General features: G+C 59.8%; 2 protein-coding genes across 2 annotated transcripts; both read left to right on the top strand.

The window, feature by feature from the left end:
• Nucleotides 1-233: 233 nt before the first annotated feature.
• LOC127035535 (syntaxin-binding protein 2-like) lies at nt 234-19,189 on the top strand. Its single transcript, XM_050925544.1, has 17 exons — nt 234-270; nt 543-619; nt 2,801-2,935; nt 3,333-3,653; nt 4,800-4,948; nt 5,676-5,751; nt 9,443-9,573; nt 9,720-9,827; nt 10,717-10,774; nt 11,286-11,351; nt 11,882-11,962; nt 12,289-12,424; nt 14,780-14,886; nt 15,391-15,480; nt 17,797-17,882; nt 18,306-18,463; nt 19,019-19,189. Exons 1-17 carry the CDS (start codon nt 234-236, stop codon nt 19,096-19,098), a joined length of 1,896 nt encoding a protein of 631 aa, XP_050781501.1. The 3' UTR covers nt 19,099-19,189.
• On the top strand, nt 12,786-14,482 carry LOC127035286 (uncharacterized). Its single transcript, XM_050924994.1, has 2 exons — nt 12,786-12,881; nt 12,990-14,482. Exons 1-2 carry the CDS (start codon nt 12,850-12,852, stop codon nt 13,999-14,001), a joined length of 1,044 nt encoding a protein of 347 aa, XP_050780951.1. The 5' UTR covers nt 12,786-12,849; the 3' UTR covers nt 14,002-14,482.
• Nucleotides 19,190-23,051: the final 3,862 nt, after the last annotated feature.

The following is a 23,051-nucleotide window of genomic DNA, read 5'->3' as shown; positions in this document are numbered from 1 at the left end:
CACACCTCACAGTCAGGGAATTGACTTGTCTACATTCACGTTTGCATCTAGTTTCCCCCTTTTGCAGCCCCATAGACGCTCTCCTTTCTATTGGTATCTTCCCAGCCAGGTCCAGTTCCCTTAGCCTGGCGCTTTCAGCCCCTGGAACCTCTTGAGTGCTTTTCTCAGACTCCCTTTAACTCCTCGCTGCTCCTCCCCCACGCTGCAGGCAGGGTCCTGGCTGGGGCGGGGGAATGCTGGCTCCCTGCTCCAGGGTGGAGGAGCCCTGGGGTTGAGGGGCACAGAGCTGAGCCAGGACTCTAGTGGGGTGCCCCCAGCACGGTACGGAGGGATGTTGCCTCCCTGCTCTGTACTGTGGCAGCATCGCAGCCCTCGGCCCCACATCAAAGCAGCTGCTGCATTGTAGCCTGCAGAACCCCCCAGCCTGCTGCCAGCGAACATCCCTGTTCCCCTTGGCTTTCCCTCCCCCCATCCCAGTGGAGAGCAGCTGGGGCGGGTGGCTAGGACACACTGACCTGTGCCCAATGTCTGCTCTCTCCTAGTTGTGGAAGATATTGATAAGTGCCGGGAGCCAACCCCCAGCCTGGAGGCCATTTACCTGCTCAACCCTGTGGAGAAGGTAGGAGCTCGGGCCTGGGGCAGGTGGATGGGGAGCAGGGGAGACCCCGGGGCAGCTCCTCGTGCTGCCTGGAGGTGGCGCTGTCCGGGGGGGATGCGTAGCACGACATCAGGATGGGAATGGGGCAGTAGGGGCTGCCCAAGAGACTGCTTTCCCGGAGCTGGGCTTCGTGTTCTTTGCCATGTGAAGCACAGATTGTCCCACAGACCTCTCTGCAGTGCAGTCCCATGGGGATTGGACGGGATGATGCAGCAGGTGGAGAGAGGCAACCTCAGCTAAGCTGACTAGCTAGCAGGTGTGAAAAATCGGGACAGGTGTTGGAGGGGTAATAGGATCCTATAGAAGAAAAAAACCCAAATATTAGGACTGTTCCTATAAAATCGGGACATCTGGTCAGCCTAACCTCAGCTGAGACTCAAAGCGAAGGAGAATCGCTGAGGCAGAGGCTCACATAGCAGGGGCTGTGGGGGAGGAGGCTCCTGCGTCTGCTGCAGGGAGGCGAGTGGAGGGGGACCAGGGGCAGGGGGCACTGGCGGAGCATGGTGAAGCCCAGAACCCACAGGTGCTGCCCGCGGACGGAGGGCTGAAGTAGACGACTGGGAGCTGGGGCCTGGGGCTCGGGACCGGTGTAACGGATGCTGGTTCTGGCGGGACCCAACTGAGAGTGCCAGTTCAGGACAAATTGCTTAAAACAGGGCAGTTACAGCCCAAGGGTGGGGGTTTTCCACCTCTAAGGCAAACCAAACCAGACAGACAGAGGACTTTGGTCTTACCCCACTGGCTAACCACAAGTTACACATGGAATTCCCTTAGACACTCCAGTCTCCCAGTGTTACCACAAGTGCCACTCTTTATGGGGATAAATGGTTATGAAAACCAATGCCCTAATAAAAGAAAAAGGGTTCTCCTTATCCCTAAGGACCAAGCCCCAGACCCACGTCAATATATAAATCAGATCTTACCCACAAATCGTGCTGTTGCCAGTCCTTTAGAATCTAAAATCTAAAGGTTTTTTCATAAAAGGAAAAAGATAGAGATGAGAACTAGAACTGGTTAAATGGAATCAATTACATACAGTAATGGCAAAGGTCTTAGTTCAGGTTTGTAGCAGTGATAGAATAAACTGCAGGTTCAAATCAAGTCTCTATAGTACAGTACATCCACAACTGGGATGGGTCATTCTGTCCTTTGTATAGAGCTTCCTTGTACCAAAGTCCCTGTGAAGCAGGACTGAAGACAAGATGGAGATGAGGCATCAGCCTTTTATAGGCTTTTCCAGGTGTAAGAACACCTCTTTGTTCTTACTGTGGAAAATTAACAGCAAAATGGAGTCTGGAGTCACATGGGCAAGTCCCTGCATACTTTGCTGAGTCTCAGAGCATATCTGCCTTCTCTCAATAGGTCAGTTGTATAGCTGATGATCCTTAGTGAGCCATCAAGCAGGCTAGGTAGAGCTAACACCAACTTGTGTGAGGTGTCACCCAGAAGCATAGCAGAAGTTTGAAATACACACAGTCTAGAGCCAATATTCATAACTTCAACTACAAAAATGATACACATACACATCTAGCATAACCATAACCAGCAAACCACAACCTTTTCTTAGACACCCTATTTGACCTAAATTATACAAGAATTGGTTCCACTACAGGACCTTGGTTCCATGTTCTGTATGGTCCCTGTTCAAGTCAATAACGTGACAACTGGGCAGCTAGGTTCTCACCTGTCACAATGGCCGGTCATGGAGTCCGAAGAGCTTCCGAACATCCTGCCTGGCTAGCGGGTGTGGCAAAGCTGCAGGTGCCCAGTGTGGTGCCCGGGGAGGGAGCGGGCCCTGATGGCGGCTGCCTGGGATTGCTGCTCGTCCGGCTGTTCCCTGGGCACTGCTCAGAGCCCACTTAGTTCAGCAGCAAGGCCAATGCCAGGTCCCGTCTGTGGCCGAGCACGGACACTTGTGTGCCAGCAAGAGACGTGGCAGGGCCCGAGACTGTCCCAGGCACGTGGGCACATGCCCTGCTCCAGGTGGAGAGGGAGCCCAGAGACAACGGGGTGAAAACCAGCCCACCTCCTGACGGCATCATGCTGGGCCCTGCGTCCCCAGGGGCTGGGCATGGGCTGGGCCCTTCGGGCAGCAGGGAGGGGCCTCGACTGGTGCTGACAACTCCCCTCCCCCCTTTGCAGTCAGTGCAGGCTCTTATCAGTGACTTCCAGGGCTCCCCCACCAACTACAAGGCAGCTCACATCTTCTTCATGAGCCGTGAGTATCGGGGGGCAGCGGATCCTCCAGCTGGGAGCCTGGCCAGCGACACACGGGGGGTAGGGGGTCTCTCTCTGCCAGCAGGCCAGTGCCCCAGCAGGCCAGACCGAACGACCCCACCTATCCCTTCCCCCCTTTTCCCCCACGGGCCTGCCTCCAGCCAACACGGCTCGCAGCATGCGCCCAGAAAGGCAGCTTCTGGCTATCATTCCCAGCATGCATTGCTCCATCAGTCCCAACTGGGGTGGGGGGATGGGACACCACCAGAATACCCAGTGTGTCAGGGTCACATCTGCTTCTCCTCATTACAGCGGCAGGGGGAGCCCAAGTCCCCATTGCTCCTTGTGCATCATCCGGAGTTGTACAGTCCGGTCACTTCCCCTTGTGGAGGGGCTGAGGGCGGGGTGTGAGAGGGGCTGCATAGGAGAGATTGTGGCCCCCCCTCCTTGTTGCTGATGCTGCAGAAGGCGAGAACCCGGCTTGACTCTGGTTCATGGGGGGCTGGACTCATCGTTGACTCCTGTGTGTCCTCGCTGGCTTGCCCAGATTTCCCACAGGTGTGCAGCACTATGGCCCTGCTGTGCCCATCCTGGCCCTGTCTGTGGGGCTGGCGCTGTGCTGGGGGTCCTGAGCCCTGTACCTGTCACCCCTACCCACTGCCTTTGCCTTGCAGCCTGTCCTGAACCTCTGGTCAAGGAGCTGAGGAAGTCACGGATCTCCAAGGCCATCAAAACCCTCAAGGAGATCAGCCTGGCCTTCCTGCCCTATGAGAGCCAGGTGAGGGGTGGCCGGGCTTTGAAGGAGCCGGACTGCGGGGCGGAGATGGTGACTTATGATACCCCACCCATAGTGTTCAGCATGGCTCGGGGGGTGTGAGGGGAAACCTTTCCTTCTAGGACCCTGGGTTTATTGCCAGGGACTAGTCATCTGCTCACACCCTGTGAAATATGGAATCGCTGACTTAGATGTATGGGGGAGTAGGACCCTGCCTCCCTGGCTTCATCTGCTCTTACCGATGGTTTATACCAGGCCTGCAAGACAGCCCAATACTCCACACACCTGCCCTTTGCCCAACCGCCCCATCCCCTCCTTGTGTCGTCAGTGGATTTCCCCTCCTCATGCCCCTGAGGGGAAGGGCTGCGTTGTCAATCCCAAATGCATGGAGGGGAAACTGAAGCACAGAGCATCATGAGCCTGGTCTACACACAAAAGCTTTGTTGATATGGGTTTGTTACGGGGATGTGAGAGAGAAAATTCCCCCTGTAACTGATGCAGCTGTGGTGGCAGAGCCCCTGGGTAAATGCCGTTATGCTGGCAAAGCAGTCCTTTCGCCACTGTAGCTTATTTCATCTGGGGTACCAGTGCCAGCTGTGCCAAGAGAAGCTTTGGCTGGTATAAGCTGAGTGTCCGTCAGGAAGATTTGCTGGTTCACCTGTCCTGTTCCAACAGCAAACCCTTCATGGGTCGATACTTTTATTGGTGTCCAAGCACATTTGCCCCAATGGCTCGTTCTGTTCGGCCAGTGAAATAAGCGACAACAGCAGGCGCGCGTTGATGCCGGGTTTGCCCGTGGCTACACTGGGGCTTTCACCAGACTAGAAGCGTGGCCAAGCCCCCTCCCCCAACATTGACTTCTCCAGGGCAGAAACACACCCCTGAGGGCACCTGGGAGTCTGCAGCCCAGTAACGACCTGTAATCGGGGAGTCTTCATGCCAGGCTGGTGCATGAATCTCTGGGCCGCTGTCCCACTACCACAACAGGAGTGGCTCTGGCAAAGGGATCTCCCTCACTAGGGGCTTGCTATGGCTCCGCCAGGCTGGTCTGGTCCAACAGCGCATCTTAGGGGCGCGGTATGGAGCACAGCTGGCCTGGTTGTCAGCAGTTAGCACCAGGGACTGATCTCTGCTCCCCTCGCCCCCCAGGTGTACTCCCTAGACAGGCCACAGGCCTTCTACAACTGGTTCAGCCCCTGCTGCTTCTGGGAAAAGAACAAGGAGCTGGAGATGATGGCAGAGCAGATTGCCACGTTGTGTGAAACCCTGGAGGAGTATCCAGCCATCCGCTACCGGAAGTGAGTGTGCCGGGGGAAGGGGTGTGACGAAGTGGGAATGTTCTTAATGTTTTCTTTGAATCCTGCGTGGGTGCCTGTGACCCAGCAGGGAGAGGGGAGTATTGACCTGGGAAGGTTGCAGGGGAGTTTTGCTGGGACTGTCTGCAAGGGGGATGGGAGACTTTCCTTGAGGCCAGATACCTGAGCATGTAACGTGAGAACCAGGAGGGGAGTTGGAGCCAGGTGACACCTTTGCCAGGAAATGGACAAAGGCTGGAGGAGGAGACGAGGTGGCGGGGGGCGGGGGAGCCTGGGTGAGACGGCTGGAGGGAGTTTCAATTTGGAGCTGGCTGAGAAAATGGAGGGGAGCCAAGTTGGGGCCCTGGCCTCCCTGGCGCCCCCAAGATGGACCTGACTGAGGGGGTCCTGTTGTCTGTATCTGAAAGACCTGTCTTGGACTGTGTTCCTGTCATCTAAACAAACCTTCTGTTTTACTGGCTGGCTGAGAGTCATGGAGAGTCGCAGGAAGTCAGGAGTGCAGGGCCTTGTCTCCCCCACACTGTGACAAGGGGTACCCAGCCATCTGCTTCAGGAAGTGAGTGTGCCCGGGGGAAGGGGTACCCAGCTATCCCCTATAGGAAGTGAGTGTGCCCAGAGGGAGAAGGGTACCTGGTCATCTCCTACAGGAAGTGCGTGTGCCTCTGCGGGAGGAGAGGTTTCTGACCCACAGAGTTTGTCTTTGTTGCAGGGACAGTGAAGATAACTTCCACGTGGCTCACGCTGTGCTGGCCAAACTCAAGGCACACGAGCCCAGCATGGGAGAGGTGAGTGAGCTGTGCCGGCCATGCCCTCACCATGGGACAGAGCTGAGGGGGGAGCACATGAGAAGTAATTTCGAACCTGCCTGGAGATCCTGGCGGGGTCTAGACCCCCTTGGAGATCCTGAGGGGTTGGCAGAACAATAGCATTCCTTTGTGTGGACTAATGGCCCCAGCCCTTCTCTAACACTGGCCGTGGGCAGATCTCAAAGTACTCTACAAAAGCCAGTGTCTTCATCCCCTCTGCACAGATGGGGAAACTGAGGCACCGCCTGGGGAAGTGTGTGCCCAGCACATCTCTGTTTATAAACAAGGCAGTTTGATCACAGAATTAAGCTTTGCACACAGAGCCTCTTCCACACTTGGACACTCCTGTCTGTGTGTGCGCTCCTACACCCATCCCCATGGTATCGGAACCTCACTAATGAATTCAGCCTCCCAGGGGAGGCAAGATGACCTGTGTTACAAATGGGAAACTGAGGCATGCAGGGAGTCTGTCAGAGCAGGACTAGAACCCAGCTCTCCTAAGCCTTAGCCACAAGTCAGCGCTGGCTTGTGGGCTCCCCCCAGCTTCTGCCATTCCCATCCCACCCCCAGCAGAGGGGAGCTGGGTTCTCGCACAGGAAACCCAGAGGCTCCTGTCCCCCTAGGAGAAGCAAAGTGATGTAAAATCCAAGGCCTGCCCAGATCTCTCCCTCCTGTTGCTTCTGCTCTTGCTTCCAGCCTTTGCCAAGCTGCTGGGAGACTGTGCACCTGTGACCAACTGGGAATGTTTGTAATATCTTTTATGAAGCCGATGCGTGCCTCAGTTTCCCCTATATGTTGCATGACTTTTCTGGTGGGGCATGGGGGGGAAGGACTCTCAGGGAAGGTAAAAATCATGATGTGTGTAGGGGTGTCACCTCCCTGTCTTGGTGAAATGAAGAGAATCCAACCCAGATCAGCCTGGGAGCCAGAAAGACCGTGCTGGCTCCAGCTGCTCCTGGCTGGACACTCCCAGCAGGGAATCGGAGCAGGTCCCCCATCTCGAGAACACAGAGTTGGGAAGGTTTGAGCTGGGGCATAAGTGAGGGAAGCTGGGAGCTCTCGCCTGAGAACTGACCAAGGTCAGACCGAGGCCTGGTCTACACGAGGCAATTGGGTCGGTGTAACTGCGACGCTCGGGGGCGTAAGAAAGGCGGCGTCACTGAAGAGGCGCAGCTGCAGCGGTTTACATGTAGACACAGTGGTGAGCTGGAGCCGGTTCGCAGGAACCAGTTGTTAAATTTAGAAGCCCTTTTAGAACCGGTTGTCCTGTGCAGGAAAACCGGTTCTAAAAGGGCTTCTAAATTTAACAACCGGTAAGTATAAGTGATCCAAGAGCGTAGCGTGGGGGGAGCAGCCACTCTCCCTCAGCACATTACTCAAATGTGGCACCGACCCCGTGGGTGCTCCAGCTCCCCACCCCAGCCCCAGCTCACCTGTGCTCCGCCTCTCTTCTCCCCCACCCCCCTGCTTCCCACAAATCAGCTGTTCCCGTGGGAAGCCCAGGAGAGCTGAGAAGCAAGCAACAGCTTCGTGCACACCTGGCTGCCCAAACCATCTACACAGGGAAGGGATTGACAGCCTGCTTGTTAACCACCAGAGCTACTTGCTGCAGCAGAGCTGGCTCCAGCCTGCAGCCCTTGTCTGATCTGTGCTATTCTCAGGAGCTGAGAGCAGTGCTGAGGAGGTCGAAGTCCTGCTCCGTGCAACCCTGCTGCTCTTACTCCTGTGAGTCCCCCCAGGGATATTGCTGAGGCTCTTGCCAAGCCTCCCTGTCACAGGTGTGAGCACTATCCCCATGTTACCTGGAGGAAACTGAGGCATGGAGCAGCGTGCCAGGAGTAGGTGGCAGAGGCAGAAATAGGAGCCAGGAGTCCTGACTGCCCAGCCCCCTTCAATAGAATATCACAGAGCCAGGAACGCTGACTCAAGCTCCTCCTCCATGCAGCACAATCCTGGCTGGCCAGTCCAGTGTGCCCCCACCTTGCCAGCTGGCGCAGAACCCCAGGGTCTCTTGTAGCATGGCCTCTAGCAGTCAGGTCTCCAAAGCCACCCAGCCCGCGGTCATGGCGCCCTGGGGCCTTGCCTGCACTAGTCCCTCTTGCCTTGATGTTTCTCAGCTGCCAGCCCTGAGGGGTAGCTGGCACAGGCAGTGCACTAACCACCCCTCTGCTCTGGGCAAGGTGGGGTGACCCAGTGGTTATGCCAGCCCCCATCTGCAGTCAGGGATCCCTCCAGCAGAGTTGAACTGGCAAAGGTGTGAGCTGAGTCCGGGAGGTGAGGGGGTGAGGGGGAGACGCTGGGCATAGCAACCCACCCAGGCTGGGTAGGTCTGGAGAGCAATGATGGCGCCAGCTCTGGGTTCATGTCCCTGCTCTGCCACAGACTCCCTGCGTGACCTTGGGTGTGTCACCCAGTCTCTCTGGGCCTTCATCCCCCTCTGCAATGGGGTGACAGCCCTGCCCAGCCCAACGTGCATGGTGTGGGGGGAGGCAGGATGAAGCAATGATAGTGCTACAGTGGTTGGGGCCAGATACTCTTCCAAGAGAGGCGCTTCCCTGTCAGCCTCAACTAGGGCGCCCAGAGAGCAAGTGTGAAAAATCAGGACGGGGTGGGGGGTAATAGGAGCCTACATATGAAAAAGACCCCAAAATCAGGACTGTCCCTATAAAATCGGAACATCTGGTCACCCTAGCCTCAACCCACTTACCCAGAGACTGTGGAGACCTGCCAGTGAGTGGGTGGTGACTGGTCTGAGGTTCTGCTTCCAAGCGTGGCTGAAAATCGGGCCATGTACTGAGGTGGGGCAGTTGGGGAAGCGTCAGGGGCTGTACGTCTCCACTCCCCCCTCCCCCGACTGTCTGTGCTACCCAGTGAAGAGCAGACGCAGCCCCTTGCTGAGGTGCTCCTGGGTGGGCTTGGGTTCCACTGGGGCTGCTGGAGCTGGTTTCAGAGCCATCTGCCATGGGAGTGCAGGGCTGGTCTCCTAGCGCCACCTGCTGTGCATGCTGATCAGGCAGGGAGCAGGGTCTGGGCCAGCCCGCCCATGATGTGGGTCTGAGACGCTGACCATCTGAGTGATCTCTGTCCAGCTGGATGCTGGGAGGCCAGCCAGGCTGGGAGTGGGGAGCTAGAGCCTCACGTGGGGTCCCAGCTCAGAAGCAAGGTGGGGCATCGGGATAACGTCCCATTGTCACCGTCTGGGACCTTGTATCAAAGAGTCTCTGGGCCTGGTGTTGATTATCAATAGACTAGCCAGGGCCTTCTGGTGTAGTTCCCCCTGCCCCCACGCAGCATATGGGGCAGGGTGTAGTCAGGGGGGGCTGCCTTGTAAGGGGCATGCTCCTGTTGGTGGAGAGGCACGAGCAGAGAGCGTGCTTGGGGGAGGGGGCATTGCTATTTGCATGAGAAGCAGGTGGCCTGTCCCTGCAGGGGGCTTTTCAGCACACCTAGGTGGGGAACTCTCCCTGCCAGTCAGGGCGGGACCCCAAGGCACATCCCAGCTAGCTTGAGAGGTGTTTCTTGGCTTCTCCCTGGGGTTGGGGGCTGGGCCACAGAGAGTGCGAGTGGTACAGTTTCAGGCCACCAGGGCCCATTGGATTGTGCCGTGTGAGCCAGGCCGGACCCCTCCGCCAGAGCAGGGGGTGACGGGTCTCTTTCTCCTTTGCTCCAGGGCCCCGACAAAGCCCACTGTCAGCTGCTGATCGTGGACCGGAGCTTCGACCTGGTGTCCCCACTGCTGCATGAGCTCACTTACCAGGCCATGGCATACGACCTGCTCAGCCTCAAGAACGACACCTACAAGTAGGGCCTGGCTGCCAGCAGGGGGCACCCCGCACTCCTCCTCAGGCGGGCTGGGGGGGATGTGACCCAGGCACCTGCACCGCTCCGCAGCCCCCACGCTTGGGGGAGGGGTGTTGCAGCCTGACCCCGTCTCCCCTCCCCTGCAGGTACGAGACAACGGGGACCAGCGACTCGCAGGAGAAGGAGGCGCTGCTGGATGAAGACGACGAACTCTGGGTGCAGCTACGCCACATGCACATCGCTGACGTCTCCATGTGAGCGCGCTCAGCCTCGCCCCTGACACGCCCCTCTGTGCCTCCCTCCATCCCCCGGACATGCCCCTCTGTGCCCCACCCAATGCCTAGTGCTGGGACCTGCTACTCACCCCCCTGCTTCAGCACACCCCTCCCCTCCCCACCCACTGCCAGGACCTCTCCCCTCGGACACACCTCTCCCACCCAGTGCCAGGACAGCCCACCCCCTTGACACACCCCTCCCCCGATTTTCCAGTGCCGGGACTTCCCCCATCTGCCCCTTCAGACACACCCCTCCCCACCCTGGGGCCCCCTTGGACACACCCCTCCCTTCCCCTTCCCACCCAGTGTTGGAACCCCACCCCCCCTTGGATACACTCCTCTCCCACCCAGTGGAGGGACACCCCCCCCCCCGCAATACACCCTTCTCCTGCTCACTGCCAGGACTCCCCCTCCCCCTCCCACCCAGCGCTGGGGCCCGTCCCTCAGACCTGCTCCTTTTTGAGTGCTGAGACCTCCTGGACCCAGCCCCTCTCCCCAAAGGACCCTGAGCGCTCCCTTCCAGAGCCACTGTCTGCATCTCCTCTCGGGGATCCCGCTGGACACTGTCTTCCCCCGATCCCAGGATCTCCCCATGCACCTCACAGCCCCCTTGAGGGAGTCCTTCACCGACCTCCTGCTGGGTCTGCTTCTGCCCTCAGACCCACCCAGCAAGGCGCCAGGAGCCCCCAGAGGTGCACTGAACTCTCTGCCTTGGGGTAACTTGGGAAGAGCCTCCCACACTCCCCCGGCCTTATCTGAGGCTCTCGAGGCAAAAAACCCTGGTGCCCATGGGGTGAGGGCATAGGACAGGGTGCCCCTATCTTGAAGGCAGTGCCTGGCTCCAGTGTGACCCCTCTCTCTGCTGCAGGAAGGTGACGGAGCTGCTGCACGCCTTCTCTGAGAGCAAGAAGCTGACCACGGACAAGGTGCGGCAGGGGCTGCGGGGGGAGCGATTGAGGAGTCTGGGATGGGGGGATCCATCCCTCTGCCACTGATGGGGAGGGGAGGCTGCTCTGCTGCCCCAGGAGGCTTTGGTGGAGCGGAGGGGGGTATCCCATTGCTCCCAGAGTTTGCCTGTAAAGGGCTAAGAAGTGTATGTGGAGCCCCCTGCCCCCCAGCCAGAGCTGTGAAACTCCCGACTATGCGGGAGGGCAGAGGCCCATGGGGCGGGGTCAGACAGCAGGATCGGGGCCACGCAGGGAGAGCTGCTGGGAGCCAACGCTGGCATCTCCCCAGCCTGCTGCCGCTTTACACCTCAGGAGGCGCTAAGGTTGTGAGGCTCCTGTCTCGTTCCAGCTGGCCTGGGAAGAGCAGGTCTAACCCAAGCCACAGCCATGTGTGGCCTGAGTGACCCACCCTGGCGCAGGGAAGGCTTCTGCCCTGCAGGGGGTTCCATGCGTTGGGAGGGGCCGGGATCTCACCACCTCCTCCCTCCAGGCCACCATCGAGGACCTGTCCCAGGTGGTGAAGAACTTGCCCCAGTACCTGAAAGAGCTGAACACGGTAACGGGGCTGGGGCTGTTAGTGGGCGGGGGGCAGGGCATTCAGTGGGGTGATGGGGGGGCAGGGTGTCTGTGGGGCTGGTGAGGGACAGTAGGGACTCTCTGGGGGGCAGGGCACTCTGGGGCACTCCGCTTTACTGCCTGATGAGAGCTGCTGACCTGTCCCGTCGGGCAGAGCCATTCCCCCCTAGGTGCTGTGTGGCACCATGGGCAGCAGCCTGCCCGTCAGTGCCCAGAGCTGCCATGTTAGCCCCAGCAATGGCAGCCCTTGGGTAATGCCTGTGCCTTGCTGCTGCAGCTCTCGGGAGGATGCAGCTCCCTCCTCCTGATCCTCCCCTCCAGCTGCCCTGCTCCACCCCAGAGGTGGCTGCACATCAGTGCTGGGCAAAACAGTCCTTATGTACTAGTCTTATACAGTCAGTTGTGGCTCCCCTCTGGCCGAGGGGCCTTCCTTGGGGGTTGGGGGGTGCAGGTGCTCTGGACCAGCCAGTGATGCGATAAACTCCCCCATGCCCTGGTCTTTCCCCGCAGTACTCCACACACCTGAACCTGGCTGAGCACTGCATGCGGCACTTCAAAGGATCGGTGGAGAAGCTGTGCGGCGTGGAGCAGGTGGGTCTGTGGGTAGAGCCTGGCTGGGGGGCAGAGTCTGGCTCATGGACTCAGCCCGGAGAGAGGGGTCTCAGACCCACAGGCTCACTGGAGCCAGGGCCAGCCCCCACATGCAGCACCAGGGGTGTAGAAGGGGGACATGGGATTCGGGTTACTCCCTGGAGGCCCATTGCTCACCCCAGGTGGAGCTGACCCCAGGGAGGGGGCACAGGGGGTAGGCCAGCTGTGGGTCATGGGGCTGTCACGTCTCCCATCCTGCTGCGGGGGCAGGAGGAAGCGGAGTGGCCTGACCTGGACCATGTGTGTTTGCCCCTTTCGTCCCCCAGGACCTGGCCATGGGGACGGACGTGGATGGGGAGAAGATCAAGGACCCCATGAAGATCATGATACCCATCCTGCTGGACCCCAGCGTGCAGGCCTATGACAAGATCCGCATCATCCTGCTCTACATGTTGAAGAACGGTAATGCCACAGGCCTGCAGGGGGCAGCACTGGGGGGCCTGCTGTTGCAGGGGGCGTCCCTGGAGGCGGTGCCCAGGCCTGTGGGGCTGTGGGGGAATAGCACTGCTTAGACTGGCAGGCCCCCCAGCCATGCAGGGCGCCTCCTGGCCAGCTGCTTCCCAGGGCTTGTGTCCAGCCTGGCTCTTCGGCCCTGTCTCCCCTCTGCCCACCTCTCAGTGCCTGCGAGCCGGACAGTGCGGCCTTTGCTCCCTGCTGCTGCATTCCCAGCAGTGTCTGCCCTCCACACTCCCCCCAGCCCATTCTCTGCAGGGAAGGGAAATGGAGACACACACCCGGAGCAGCCCCCAGCCCGTTCTCTGCAGTGAGGGGAACTGGAGAGACACACCCGGACCAGCCCCCCGGCCCGTTCTCTGCAGGGAGGGGAAATGGAGACACACACCCGGAGCAGCCCCCCGGCCTGTTCTCTGCAGGGAGGGGAAATGGAGAGACACACCCGGACCGGCCCCCCGGCCCGTTCTCTGCAGGGAGGGGAAATGGAGACACACACCCGGACCGGCCCCCCGGCCCGTTCTCTGCAGGGAGGGGAAATGGAGACACACACCCGGAGCAGCCCCCCGGCCTGTTCTCTGCAGGGAGGGAAATGGAGACACACACCCGGAGCAGCCCCCCGGCTTGTTCTCTGCAGGGAGAGGAAATGGAGACACACACCCAGACCGGCCCCCCAGCACGTTCTCTGCAGGGAGGGGAAATGGAGACACACACCCGGAGCACCCCCCCCGGCCCGTTCTCTGCAGGGAGGGGAAATGGAGACACACACCCGGAGCAGCACCCCCTGCCCGTTCTCTGCAGGGAGGGGAAATGGAGACACACACCCGGAGCAGCCCCCCGGCCCGTTCTCTGCAAGGAGGGGAAATGGAGACACACACCCGGAGCAGCCCCCCTGGCCCGTTCTCTGCATGGAGGGGAAATGGAGACACACACCCAGAGCAGCCCCCCCAGCCCGTTCTCTGCAGGGAGGGGAAATGGAGACACACACCCGGAGCAGCCCCCCCGGCCCGTTCTCTGCAGGGAGGGGAAATGGAGACACACACCCGGAGCACCCCCCCCGGCCCGTTCTCTGCAGGGAGGGGAAATGGAGACACACACCCGGACCGGCCCCCCCGGCCTGTTCTCTGCAGGGAGGGGGAACATCCCTCCCTTCCTGCAGGCTGTTCAGATGCCATGTTCTGCCTCTGAGCCCCCTGCGACCAGTTCCCTGCCCACCCCTTGTATCCTCCCTGGACCAGCTCCCTGCTTCTTGCTGCATCCAGCCCCTTCCCCCAGCTCACCAGGGCCTGGGGCACCTCCCTGACCCTGACACTTGGCACAGTCCCTCTTCCCCCATCGGTTCCTGCCCCATGCTGGCTCGGTGGGGCAGGGCCCTGCTCCAGGGCCCTTCCTGTAACCCTGCTCAGGCACTGCCCCCGCGCCCATTGCCCAGGCCAGGTGCCCTCATGTGGCTCCTCTGGCTGCCCAGTTTCCTGGCCAGGGGGCGTGTGGAGTTGCCAGACCTCCCCCTCTGCACTAAGCAGCAGTAAATGGTTTGGGGGAAGTTGCCTTCTCTCCAGCTCAAGTCCTCACAGCCTTAAAGAGCCAGGCCTCAGCTCTGACACTGCACCTGGCTGGCCGCAGGAGGGGGAGCCCAGATCAGGGGGGGCTCCCACTGCACTGCCGGGGGGAGCTAGAGAGACCCCTGCCCCAGCGCCCGAGAGAACCTGTGGAGGCAGGAGCAGCAAGAACCTGAATTCAATCATTAATTGCATGGGGTCCAGTGGGTTAGTGTGGGTGGTGCTGGGAGCCAGGACTCCTGGGTTCTACCCCCAGCTCTGAGAGGGGAGTGGGGTCTAGTGGCTAGAGGAGGGCTGGGAGCCAGGACTCCTGGGTTCTACCCCCAGCTCTGAGCGGGGAGTGGGGTCCAGTGGGCTAGAGGGGGGCTGGGAGCCAGGACTCCTGGGTTCTACCCCCAGCTCTGAGCGGGGAGTGGGGTCCAGTGGGCTAGAGGGGGGCTGGGAGCCAGGACTTCTGGGTTCTACCCCCAGATCTGAGCAGGGAGTGGGATCCAGTGGGCTAGAGGGGGGCTGGGAGCCAGGACTCCTGGGTTCTACCCCCAGCTCTGAGAGGGGAGTTGGGTCCAGTGGGCTAGAGGGGGGCTGGGAGCCAGGACTCCTGGGTTCTACCCCCAGCTCTGAGAGGGGTGGGAAGAGCAGGATCTCGATTTGATCGTGGAATTAGGACTCCTGCGGCCATGGACTGAATGAGCCTGGGCTGTGGGTGCGTCCCAGGGGTGCTAGCGCTGACCTGTCTCTCCCCATGCAGATGTGAGCGAGGAGACTGTCTGCAAGCTGATCCAGGATGCCAGCATCCAGCAGCAGAGCAACATTATCCACAACATGGAGCTACTGGGCACTTCCCTCATGTATGGGGTAAGGGACTGGGGCCAGGGGCCGGTAGCTGTACCCATTCCAGGGGGCAGATCTGTGCTGCACAGGGGAGCCCAGGCCATCCTGGGGGTGCCCCTCTATAGCAGGGACCTACTCCCAGCACAGAGGTGGCCTCTGTCCCTGTACAGTGGGCTGACGCCCTCCCCATATGAGGGTGACCCCTGAGTTACTGCCCATCTGGAGTGACCTCTTCTGCCCCTGCAGAGGACCCTGGGGGTCAGAACCTCAGATCGCCAGGGAGCTGGAGCTGGTGACCACTGCATGGGATGGCCATGCGGCGAATTGGGGGAAGTGGCTCTCTCCTCCCGTCAGTCTCTCTCCCCTCCTCTCTCTCTCGCTCAGTAATCCATTCTGTTCTTTTCTCTGCCTCTCCCCTGCCAGCCCGGCTGGAGCGACTCAAGTAGGCCGCGCTCTCCCTGTCTGCCCCCGCTCCCATCCCACACTCCCTCCTTGCTGCCTTTCACCCCCTCTCCCTTCCTCCCCCAGAACGGGCAGCTGCAACCCGAGAGGAAGGTACGGCTGGAGTCCAGCTACCAGCTCTCCCGCTGGATCCCCAGGCTCAAGGACGTCATGGAGGTACTCGGCCATCTGCTTCCTGGCCTTGGGGTGGGGGGTCACACCTGGCAGGCTGGGCCCAAGGGGGAGGGGTTGGTTTGGGGTCAGCCACGTGTAGAGCCCTGCATATCCGTGCACCATTTCTGCAGATAGTGGATCGGCTGCAGATACAACCAGGTCAGTCTCTACTCCCCAGCAGCGCCTGGCCCGCGGTGTCCGGTTCATGCAGCCCGGGGGGCACAGCGCGCTCAGGGCCGCCAGCCAGCAGCCAGTGGCTGTCTGGCACCTATTTGCCCCACTGCGCTGCTTCCTGTCCTGCAGGTCGAGCTGCACCAGCGTCCCCACCAGCTCCTGGGCAGCAGGATTTGGGATTGGAGCGGGCGGGGCCCCGGCGCCAAGGGTGACCAGATGTCCCGATTTTATAGGGACAGTCACGATATTCAGGACTTTTTCTTATATAGGAACCTATTACTCCCCACACTCTGTCCTGATTTTTCATACTTGCTGTCTGGTCACCATACCGGCGCCTCACCCCTCCACCCCACTGTGATGCAATATGTTCTGCTGCTGTCGTGTACCATCGCTCGTGACCTCCCAGGAACGTCAATTGATGAGACACCCCTTCCCCCAGCCCCCACCCCCTCCACACTGCCCCCACCCCCTCCACGCTGCCCGTTCTGGAGACCCCGCCTCCGCGCTGCCCGTTCTGACGAGCCCGCTCCCACCTTGCCCTTTCTTGAGCCCCACCCCCATGCTACCCCTTCTCCTCAAGACCCTGCCCCCTCCACGCTGCCCCTTAACCCCAGTCCCCACCCTCGCGCTGCCTCTTCCCTGCAAGACCCCCCCCACTAGCCCTTGTGAGTGCTTCCTGCTGCTGGTGAGGATGTGGATACAGGTCAAAGACGGCTAGTGCAGTGGTCTCCAAAGAGGGGAGCGCAAGAAGATCCTTGGGGGTGCGCGGCAGGAGGAGCGCTTCGGGCAGGAGTCTGCACGGCTTTTTTTTTTTTTTGCTTTGGCAAAAATGGTGGAGCCGGCGCGGCAAGGGGTGCGTGCTCAAAATTTTTTTACTGATGCAGGGGTGTGCGATCAAAAATATTTGCAGACCACTGGGCTAGTGGCTCACAGGCTGATGCACATCCATGTTTTTGTATGTGCACAAGGCTCTAGCCATGTGAGGGGTCATCAGAGAGCCCTCTCCTGCTGCCATCCTTAAGGGTCTTAAATCATAGACTGCAGCACAGTACTGGTCACTGACTGACTGGGGAGAGCGCCCCCTGCAGAGCCCCCCCCCCCGCAGTACAGCACCCCCTAGCGCCGCACTGGGGCCAACACTGACTGCCAGGGGAGAGCGCCCCCTGCTGAGCCCTCTGCCCGCTCCCTGCAGAACAGAGCTCCCTAGTGCCGCACTGGGGTCACAGAGCACCCTCTGCTGGCTCACTAGCACCCCCCAGCACCCAGTGGCTTTTCCTTAGAGGTCTCCTATCCAAGCACTGCCTGGGCCCAAACCTGCTTAGCTTGTGAGAGGTGACATGATCGCTCCTTCCCCCAATGCTTGCTGGGACCTGAGCTCCTCATCGCCCTGCCCCATGGGGCACTCCTCGAGGGGGTGAGGGGAGCACATTTAGTTGCCTTCAGCCTACTGGCTTGGGGATCCTCCAGGTCAAGGATTAACCCCCTGGCCCGAGCTCCTGTCCCTGGTAGATCACAGGCAGGAGGCTCCAAGGCCCCTGCTCCAGCGCTGTGATGGTTCGTCCTGTGGGATTTTGGGGCAGGCAGTTGTGGTAGCCTCAATCCCCTGCCTAATCCAATCAGGGGTACTGTCCCCCGCCTGCACCAGCCACAGCTTGTCAGGCCTTAAGCTTCCCTGTACAAGTCAACGCAGCAGATTAATGTAAAAGCCCCTATTATGTGGCATTCGGCTGTATCATAGCCTGGGTCCCCTGCCTGGCTGGGACACACCTCATGGGGCAAGAAGCAGGGCCTGGATCTGCCCGCAGCAGGGAAAGGGCACTGAGGGAAGCCTCCCCTCCCAAGTTAGGGGCCCTGCATCCAGCTGTAGGAGGTCTCTGCCCTCCCCATAACGGTGGAAAGTTCACAGCAGGGCACTGAGCAGCTGAGGAGGATGGGGGGAGATGGGGAAGCATCACTGGAGGAGTCAGTGTGCTCTTTGCTGGCTCCCCATGCGCCACCCCAGAAAGGGGGCCCCAGGCTGCTTCCCCCAGGGACTGTCAATCATTCAGCCCCTGCCCCCCAATGGGGCCTGGCTTGGCCACCAGGTCCAAGGTTCCTGCTGCTTGGCCCCTGCTGACCTGTCCTCCCCCCTGCCCTCCCCCCCAGGACATCATTGAGGACAGACTGGACAGGGAGCTGTGGCCCTTCATCTCAGACCCGGTCCCTTCCACCAGCTCCCAGGCTGCTGTCAGGTAAGGCTGAGCCTGGCTGGGCTGAGGGGGGCAGAGCCCTGACATCCCCCCCTTACCCCTCCCACCCAGGGTGTAAGAACCTGTGTGTCTAGGAGTGCGTGGCCAGGACCCTTCCCTCTACAGGGGAGGGGGTGCCCAAAAGCCTGGAGCCCTGAACCCCTCTTAGCATGTCTCCTGTCCCCCCCCAGCAGTCCCTCATCACACCAGGGCCCAGGGTGGAGGGAAAGGACTGGCTGGGCTGTAGACAGCACCCCCAGCCCAGGGCAGATGCCACCTTCCCCTACTCCCTCTTGCCTGCTTTGGGACTCCTGTCCCATTGCCTCGGGCAGGGCCTGTCCCCCTCTCTCCCCCCAGTGCCTACCCCTCCGCCTGGCATTCCCTCAGCGAGCCCCTGGTATCCACACTGCCTCTCTCTTCCCCCAGCGCCCGCTTTGAGGATTGGCACAAGAACAAGCCAGCGGCTGAGTACCCGACGGGCCCGCGCCTCCTCATCTATGTGCTGGGTGGGGTGTCCATGTCTGAGATGCGCTGCGCCTATGAAGTGACCCAGGCCAGCGAGGGCAAGTGGGAGGTGCTGATCGGTGAGTGGGGCGAGTCCTGAGGGGAGGGTGGCTGGAATGCCCAGGTCAGGGACAGTTGGGACCCTCTGGGAGGGGAAGACCCTAGAACTGCCTGCCCAGCACTCACAGGGCACCCATGCCATCCTCTGTCCTCTCACAACTGGGGGGCCTGGGAACAGATATGCTTACCCCATCTGCCCGCAGCCCTACATGGCCTGTATCTAGCCACCTGATCTCCTGGCCTCTGGCTCCCCAGGGCTCTCCTTGCCCAGGGACCATGTGTGGGGACCCTGTCAGGCACCCCCAGTAACACCCATAAGGATATGGCTCACCCCCTGCACACATCCCTCTGAGACCCAAGGGTGAGGGACGCTGTCAGCGCCTGGATTCTTGCCTGGCCATGCAGAGTACAGCGGTACGAGGGGTGCGGTGCCAGGCCGCGGGGGGTAGGAGGGGCTGTCTCCTCCCCCCCTGCACTAGAGCACAGTCCAACTGCAAGGATGGAGGAGATGGTGATGCCAGCCTCATGCCTTCCCCACTGTGCCCACCGCTGCCAACCACCTCTCTCCCCCCCAGGTTCCAGTCACATCCTGACCCCCAAGAGTTTCCTGGATGACGTCCAAACCCTCAACCAGCTGGCCCCTGAGGAGTCCTAGAAGCAGCCCCCTCCCTCCAGAGACTCTGCCCCCCACAGCTCGCTGACCCCAGCTCCACCTGCTTTTCTCAACAAGGCACCTTCCTCCCCTACTCCTGGCTATAGTGTTGGTTCTTGGAGGAGGGATGGGAGAGGGGCTGGGACCCCCAGGCTGCTTGGCTATTGGGGCAGGGGACAGGCCAGGTCAGGCCATTTGGATAATTGCTGTGCAGCTGCCAGGTGGGTGGGTGACAGATTGGGGACACAGAATTAAAATGCTCCAGCAGAGACATCTGCCCAACTGGTTAGTTTATGGGGGTGGGGAATGGGACACGGCCCCAATCTGACCCAGGGCAGGGCAGGGCCACCAGTCTAGATGGAAGTGGGGTGGGAGGTGGGCAGAGCCTGCCCACAGGATGAGGAAGGGAAGGGGGACACCAACATATAGAAGTCCAACTTGGAGATCTTGAGGAAGGTGCAGTCACTGCTGGCCTTGATGGTGAAGATGAGGGGCTCCCCGGTCAGCACAGCCAGCTGGCCCACCATCTCGCCGGGCTGCGTCAGGAAGAGGCACACATCCTCCGCCTTGTCGGTCATGCGCTGGTAGGCGTGTAGGCAGCCCCACAGCATGAAGTAAAGGCAGACGTCTTGTTGGGGGGTGGGGCGGAGGATAGAGAGGAACGTCAGCCCCAGCACCAGGGTGAGGGGAAGGCCTGCCCTCAAGGTGCGCACCCCCAGATAGGCTGCCTAAGGGTCCACCCACTTCCCAGACACCCAATAGATACCTTGACGCCTTCGAGGAGCAGTGGGTGCTGGCCGGGGTTCTCTGCTCAGTGTCCCCATCAGGTTTCCTTCTTATGACCCTTTGACCGCACTCCTGTCCCTGTTCTTTTATTAGTCGTTCCCCGTAATCAGTGGGTTCTGTGGTCCTATGGGTCCTCCCCTTAGGCTGGGGGAGGATCCTTTAGCAGTGGGCGGGCTTCCACCCTCCCACTTCCCAGACACCCAATAGATACCTTGATGCCTTCAAGGAGCAGTGGGCGCTGGCCAGGGCTCTCTGCTCGGTGTCCCTGTCAGGTTCCCTTCTTATGACCCTTTGACCGCACTCCTGTCCCTGTTCTTTTATTAGTCATTCCCCGTAATCAGTGGGGTTCTGTGGTCCTGTGGATCCTCCCCGTAGGCTGGGGTGGGGGATCCTTTAGCATTGAGCAGGCTTCTGCCTGCCCAGTTCCCAGAAAACCCAATAGGTACACTGCTGAAATGCACACGCTCTGCAGCTTCACCTGGGAGGTTTCTCAGCTGCGCACAGGAGGCAGTGTTTGCTAGCGGGTAGGTCAGGGGTTCAGCAGACCTGGGCTCTAGTCCTGACTGTACACTGGTTTAATGGTTGACCTTGGACAGTATCAGAGGGGTAGCCGTTACTCTGAATCTGTAAAAAGCAACAACTTTGGACAGATCACTTTCCTGCCCCGTGCCTCAGTTTCCCCATCTGTAAAAAGGGGATAACGCTACTGACCTGTTTCATAAAGCAGCCCTAGAGCTGCTGATGAAGAGTGCTCTATAAGGGCTGTAATATATGTAAAAACAGCCACACTAGGTCAGGCAAACCGTCCATCTAGCCCAGTATCTGTCTTCCGACTGTGGCCACTGCCAGGTGCCCCAGAGGGAATGAACAGAACAGACAATCACCAAGTGATCCATCCCCTGTCACCCATTCCCAGCTTCCAGCATATCAATCCCTGATAACGGAAAGCCCCTTCCCCAAATAACCCAAACAGAACACAGTCGCCTGGGAAAAGCAAGCAGCTAGGGTTCTTAGCCGAGCTCAGGGCAGGCTGCTGCTTCAATTCCCCACTGCCCTGCACCGCATGTGGCTATTCACAGCACAGTGAAGTGATAGTAAGGATTTACACCACCTCTCACTCTGCCTTGGGACTGCTGCTGTGAGCGTCCCCATCAGATCAGAGACCCCAGCACTGCACCTCCCGCAAACAGCAGCTCTTGGCAAAAGGCATCGTGCACACCTACAACGTTACATAAGTGCTTATTCATAATACTCGGAGGCTGCAGAGTCTCCTGCACGTGGCTCCGCAGAGGGGAGCTGATGCCTCTTGCCCTCCAACACGATGCCCCTGCAGCTTCACTAGCCTTAAGGAGGCCGGAGGTAACAAACGTGTAGCAGCGCTGGGGGGATCAGTGCCTGCCCGTTGCTTTGAAGACACAGGCAGTGAGTATAGGGATTAATGACAACATCTTATTCCCCAAATTCTGCCTCTTGCGACAAATCCATGTGCAAGTCGGTGTGACTGTGCTGCAGGTGCTCACAGCTCCATGGCGGCAGGGGACTTAGAAATCAGATCCTCCTGAGCCCAGGCCCCTGCCTCCTCAGCTAAAGAACATCCATCAGCTGTTAGCAGTGCAGGGGCTATGACACACAGCTCAACTGTGCTAATACTGCCCAGTAGCTGGGGCTGGGAATCCAAGGGATACCAGATGGGTCATGACATCAAATAATTCAGTGACACTTTCTGCTCAGATCCCTGCTGGCTCCCTGCATGCACTGACTGCAGGGGTCATCCTGTACAGGGCCAGGGGCTGGATCAGCACCTGGAGTGATTAGAATCAAGATTAGTGATTTTGGGGGCCCAACAGGAGACAGCTGAAAGGGGCCTTATCCTCAGTGGTGGTGGGGTTCTCAGCACTCACTGTAATCAGACCGCTTTGGGGAGTCTCAGGTCAGGCTCCCAAACTCCCTTCTCCTTTGGAAGACCTTGGCTTTTGTGTTGAGCAAACTCCAGCTGTCTCCCCATGCGAGCTCAGCTCCAGCCTGGGGGATCTTCTCCTTTTTAAGTGCAAAGCCAGAGGCACCAGCCCACCACTTCAAGTTCCAGAGTGCAGGCTACAAAGGAGCAGTGGAAGGAGGAAGAAACTGGCTGTCCAGCTCCCTCTGAGTCTAACATCCCTGCCCCTTCTGGGGGGTCCCCCCCAGCCTTTCCGCCTCCACAGGAGCACCCCAGCTCCATAAACAAAGGGTGCAAGGGGAACTCAGCAGGCTTGGACATTGGGGTTTTCAGCCAGCCCTGGGGAGCGACTCCGGTGGCTGCGTGCATGGGCCCCACATTCTGTGCCACTCGGGTTAGATAAACGTTTGGAGCTGGGTACGTGAGACCTGGCTTGGGGAGACACTACACATGCCAGCTCTCATTTGGCCAGTGCATTTACATAGCCACAGTAGCACAGGCACCAGCTTGGACTAGTCACCCAGATACGTCCCCTCAGGGTCCGGATGCGTTTGTGACCCTCCCGCCATGTGCTGCTGTCATGCTGCCACGTCTGCCCTCTGTTTGCAGCGCTCGAGCTGAACTCGCAGGAGCACGTCTCCTCCAGCCGGGAGCCCAGCCCCAGCACCGCCTGCAGACGTAGCTCAGCGATGCCAGAGCTAACAAGGTGCTTTTTTTCCTGCTTCCCAACCCCCAGGGCCCTGCTCCTGCTGGCTTGGGCCGTATGCCTGGAGACAAAGCAGCTGCAGGCCAAGCCCTGCCCATAGGGACCTTCTGCTGCTTTGCACAGAGGCAATCAGGTGGGATTTCATACACACTCCTGTCGGGATGCACAAGAGCCATCTCCCTCTCCCAATGCTGGGCTGACTCCTGCATGCTGGAGGGGAAGGGAAAGCAGCGAGGGCTGGTTTGCTGCTGGCACCAGCAGCTCTGACTCCGAGCATCTCAGGAGCAGACCTGCATAGGTGCTGGGACTAGAGGTGCTGCTGCACCCTCCCCTCTCCCCCCCCCCGACCCCGCCCCGGCTTGAAGTGGTTTCTATTATAACCAGGGTTTACAGTTTGGTTCAGTGGCTTTCAGCTCCTCTGCCCGCCCCATACACATTGTTGCAGCCCCCCTGCAGACCTGTGGGTGAGAAGGTGTTGAGTTCGCACAGTCAGACCAGAGTCACACACTCAGGAGCACGGCCTCCCTC

This window comes from Gopherus flavomarginatus, chromosome 16 (assembly GCF_025201925.1).
Source record: "Gopherus flavomarginatus isolate rGopFla2 chromosome 16, rGopFla2.mat.asm, whole genome shotgun sequence".
Lineage (NCBI taxonomy): Eukaryota > Metazoa > Chordata > Testudines > Testudinidae > Gopherus > Gopherus flavomarginatus.
Note: the sequence above shows the minus strand (reverse complement) of the source record. Positions and strands in the feature narration are given on the sequence as shown.

Coding starts and splice junctions, on each gene's coding strand:
- LOC127035286 (XM_050924994.1), top strand. CDS start 12,850: ATGGAGACACACACCCGGAGCAGCCCCCCGGC. Junction 12,882..12,989: donor ACCCGGAGCAGCCCCCCGGC/CTGTTCTCTGCA, acceptor CGGCCCCCCGGC/CCGTTCTCTGCAGGGAGGGG.
- LOC127035535 (XM_050925544.1), top strand. CDS start 234: ATGCTGGCTCCCTGCTCCAGGGTGGAGGAGCCCTGGG. Junction 10,775..11,285: donor AGAAGCTGACCACGGACAAG/GTGCGGCAGGGG, acceptor TCCTCCCTCCAG/GCCACCATCGAGGACCTGTC. Junction 14,887..15,390: donor GCACTTCCCTCATGTATGGG/GTAAGGGACTGG, acceptor TTCCTCCCCCAG/AACGGGCAGCTGCAACCCGA.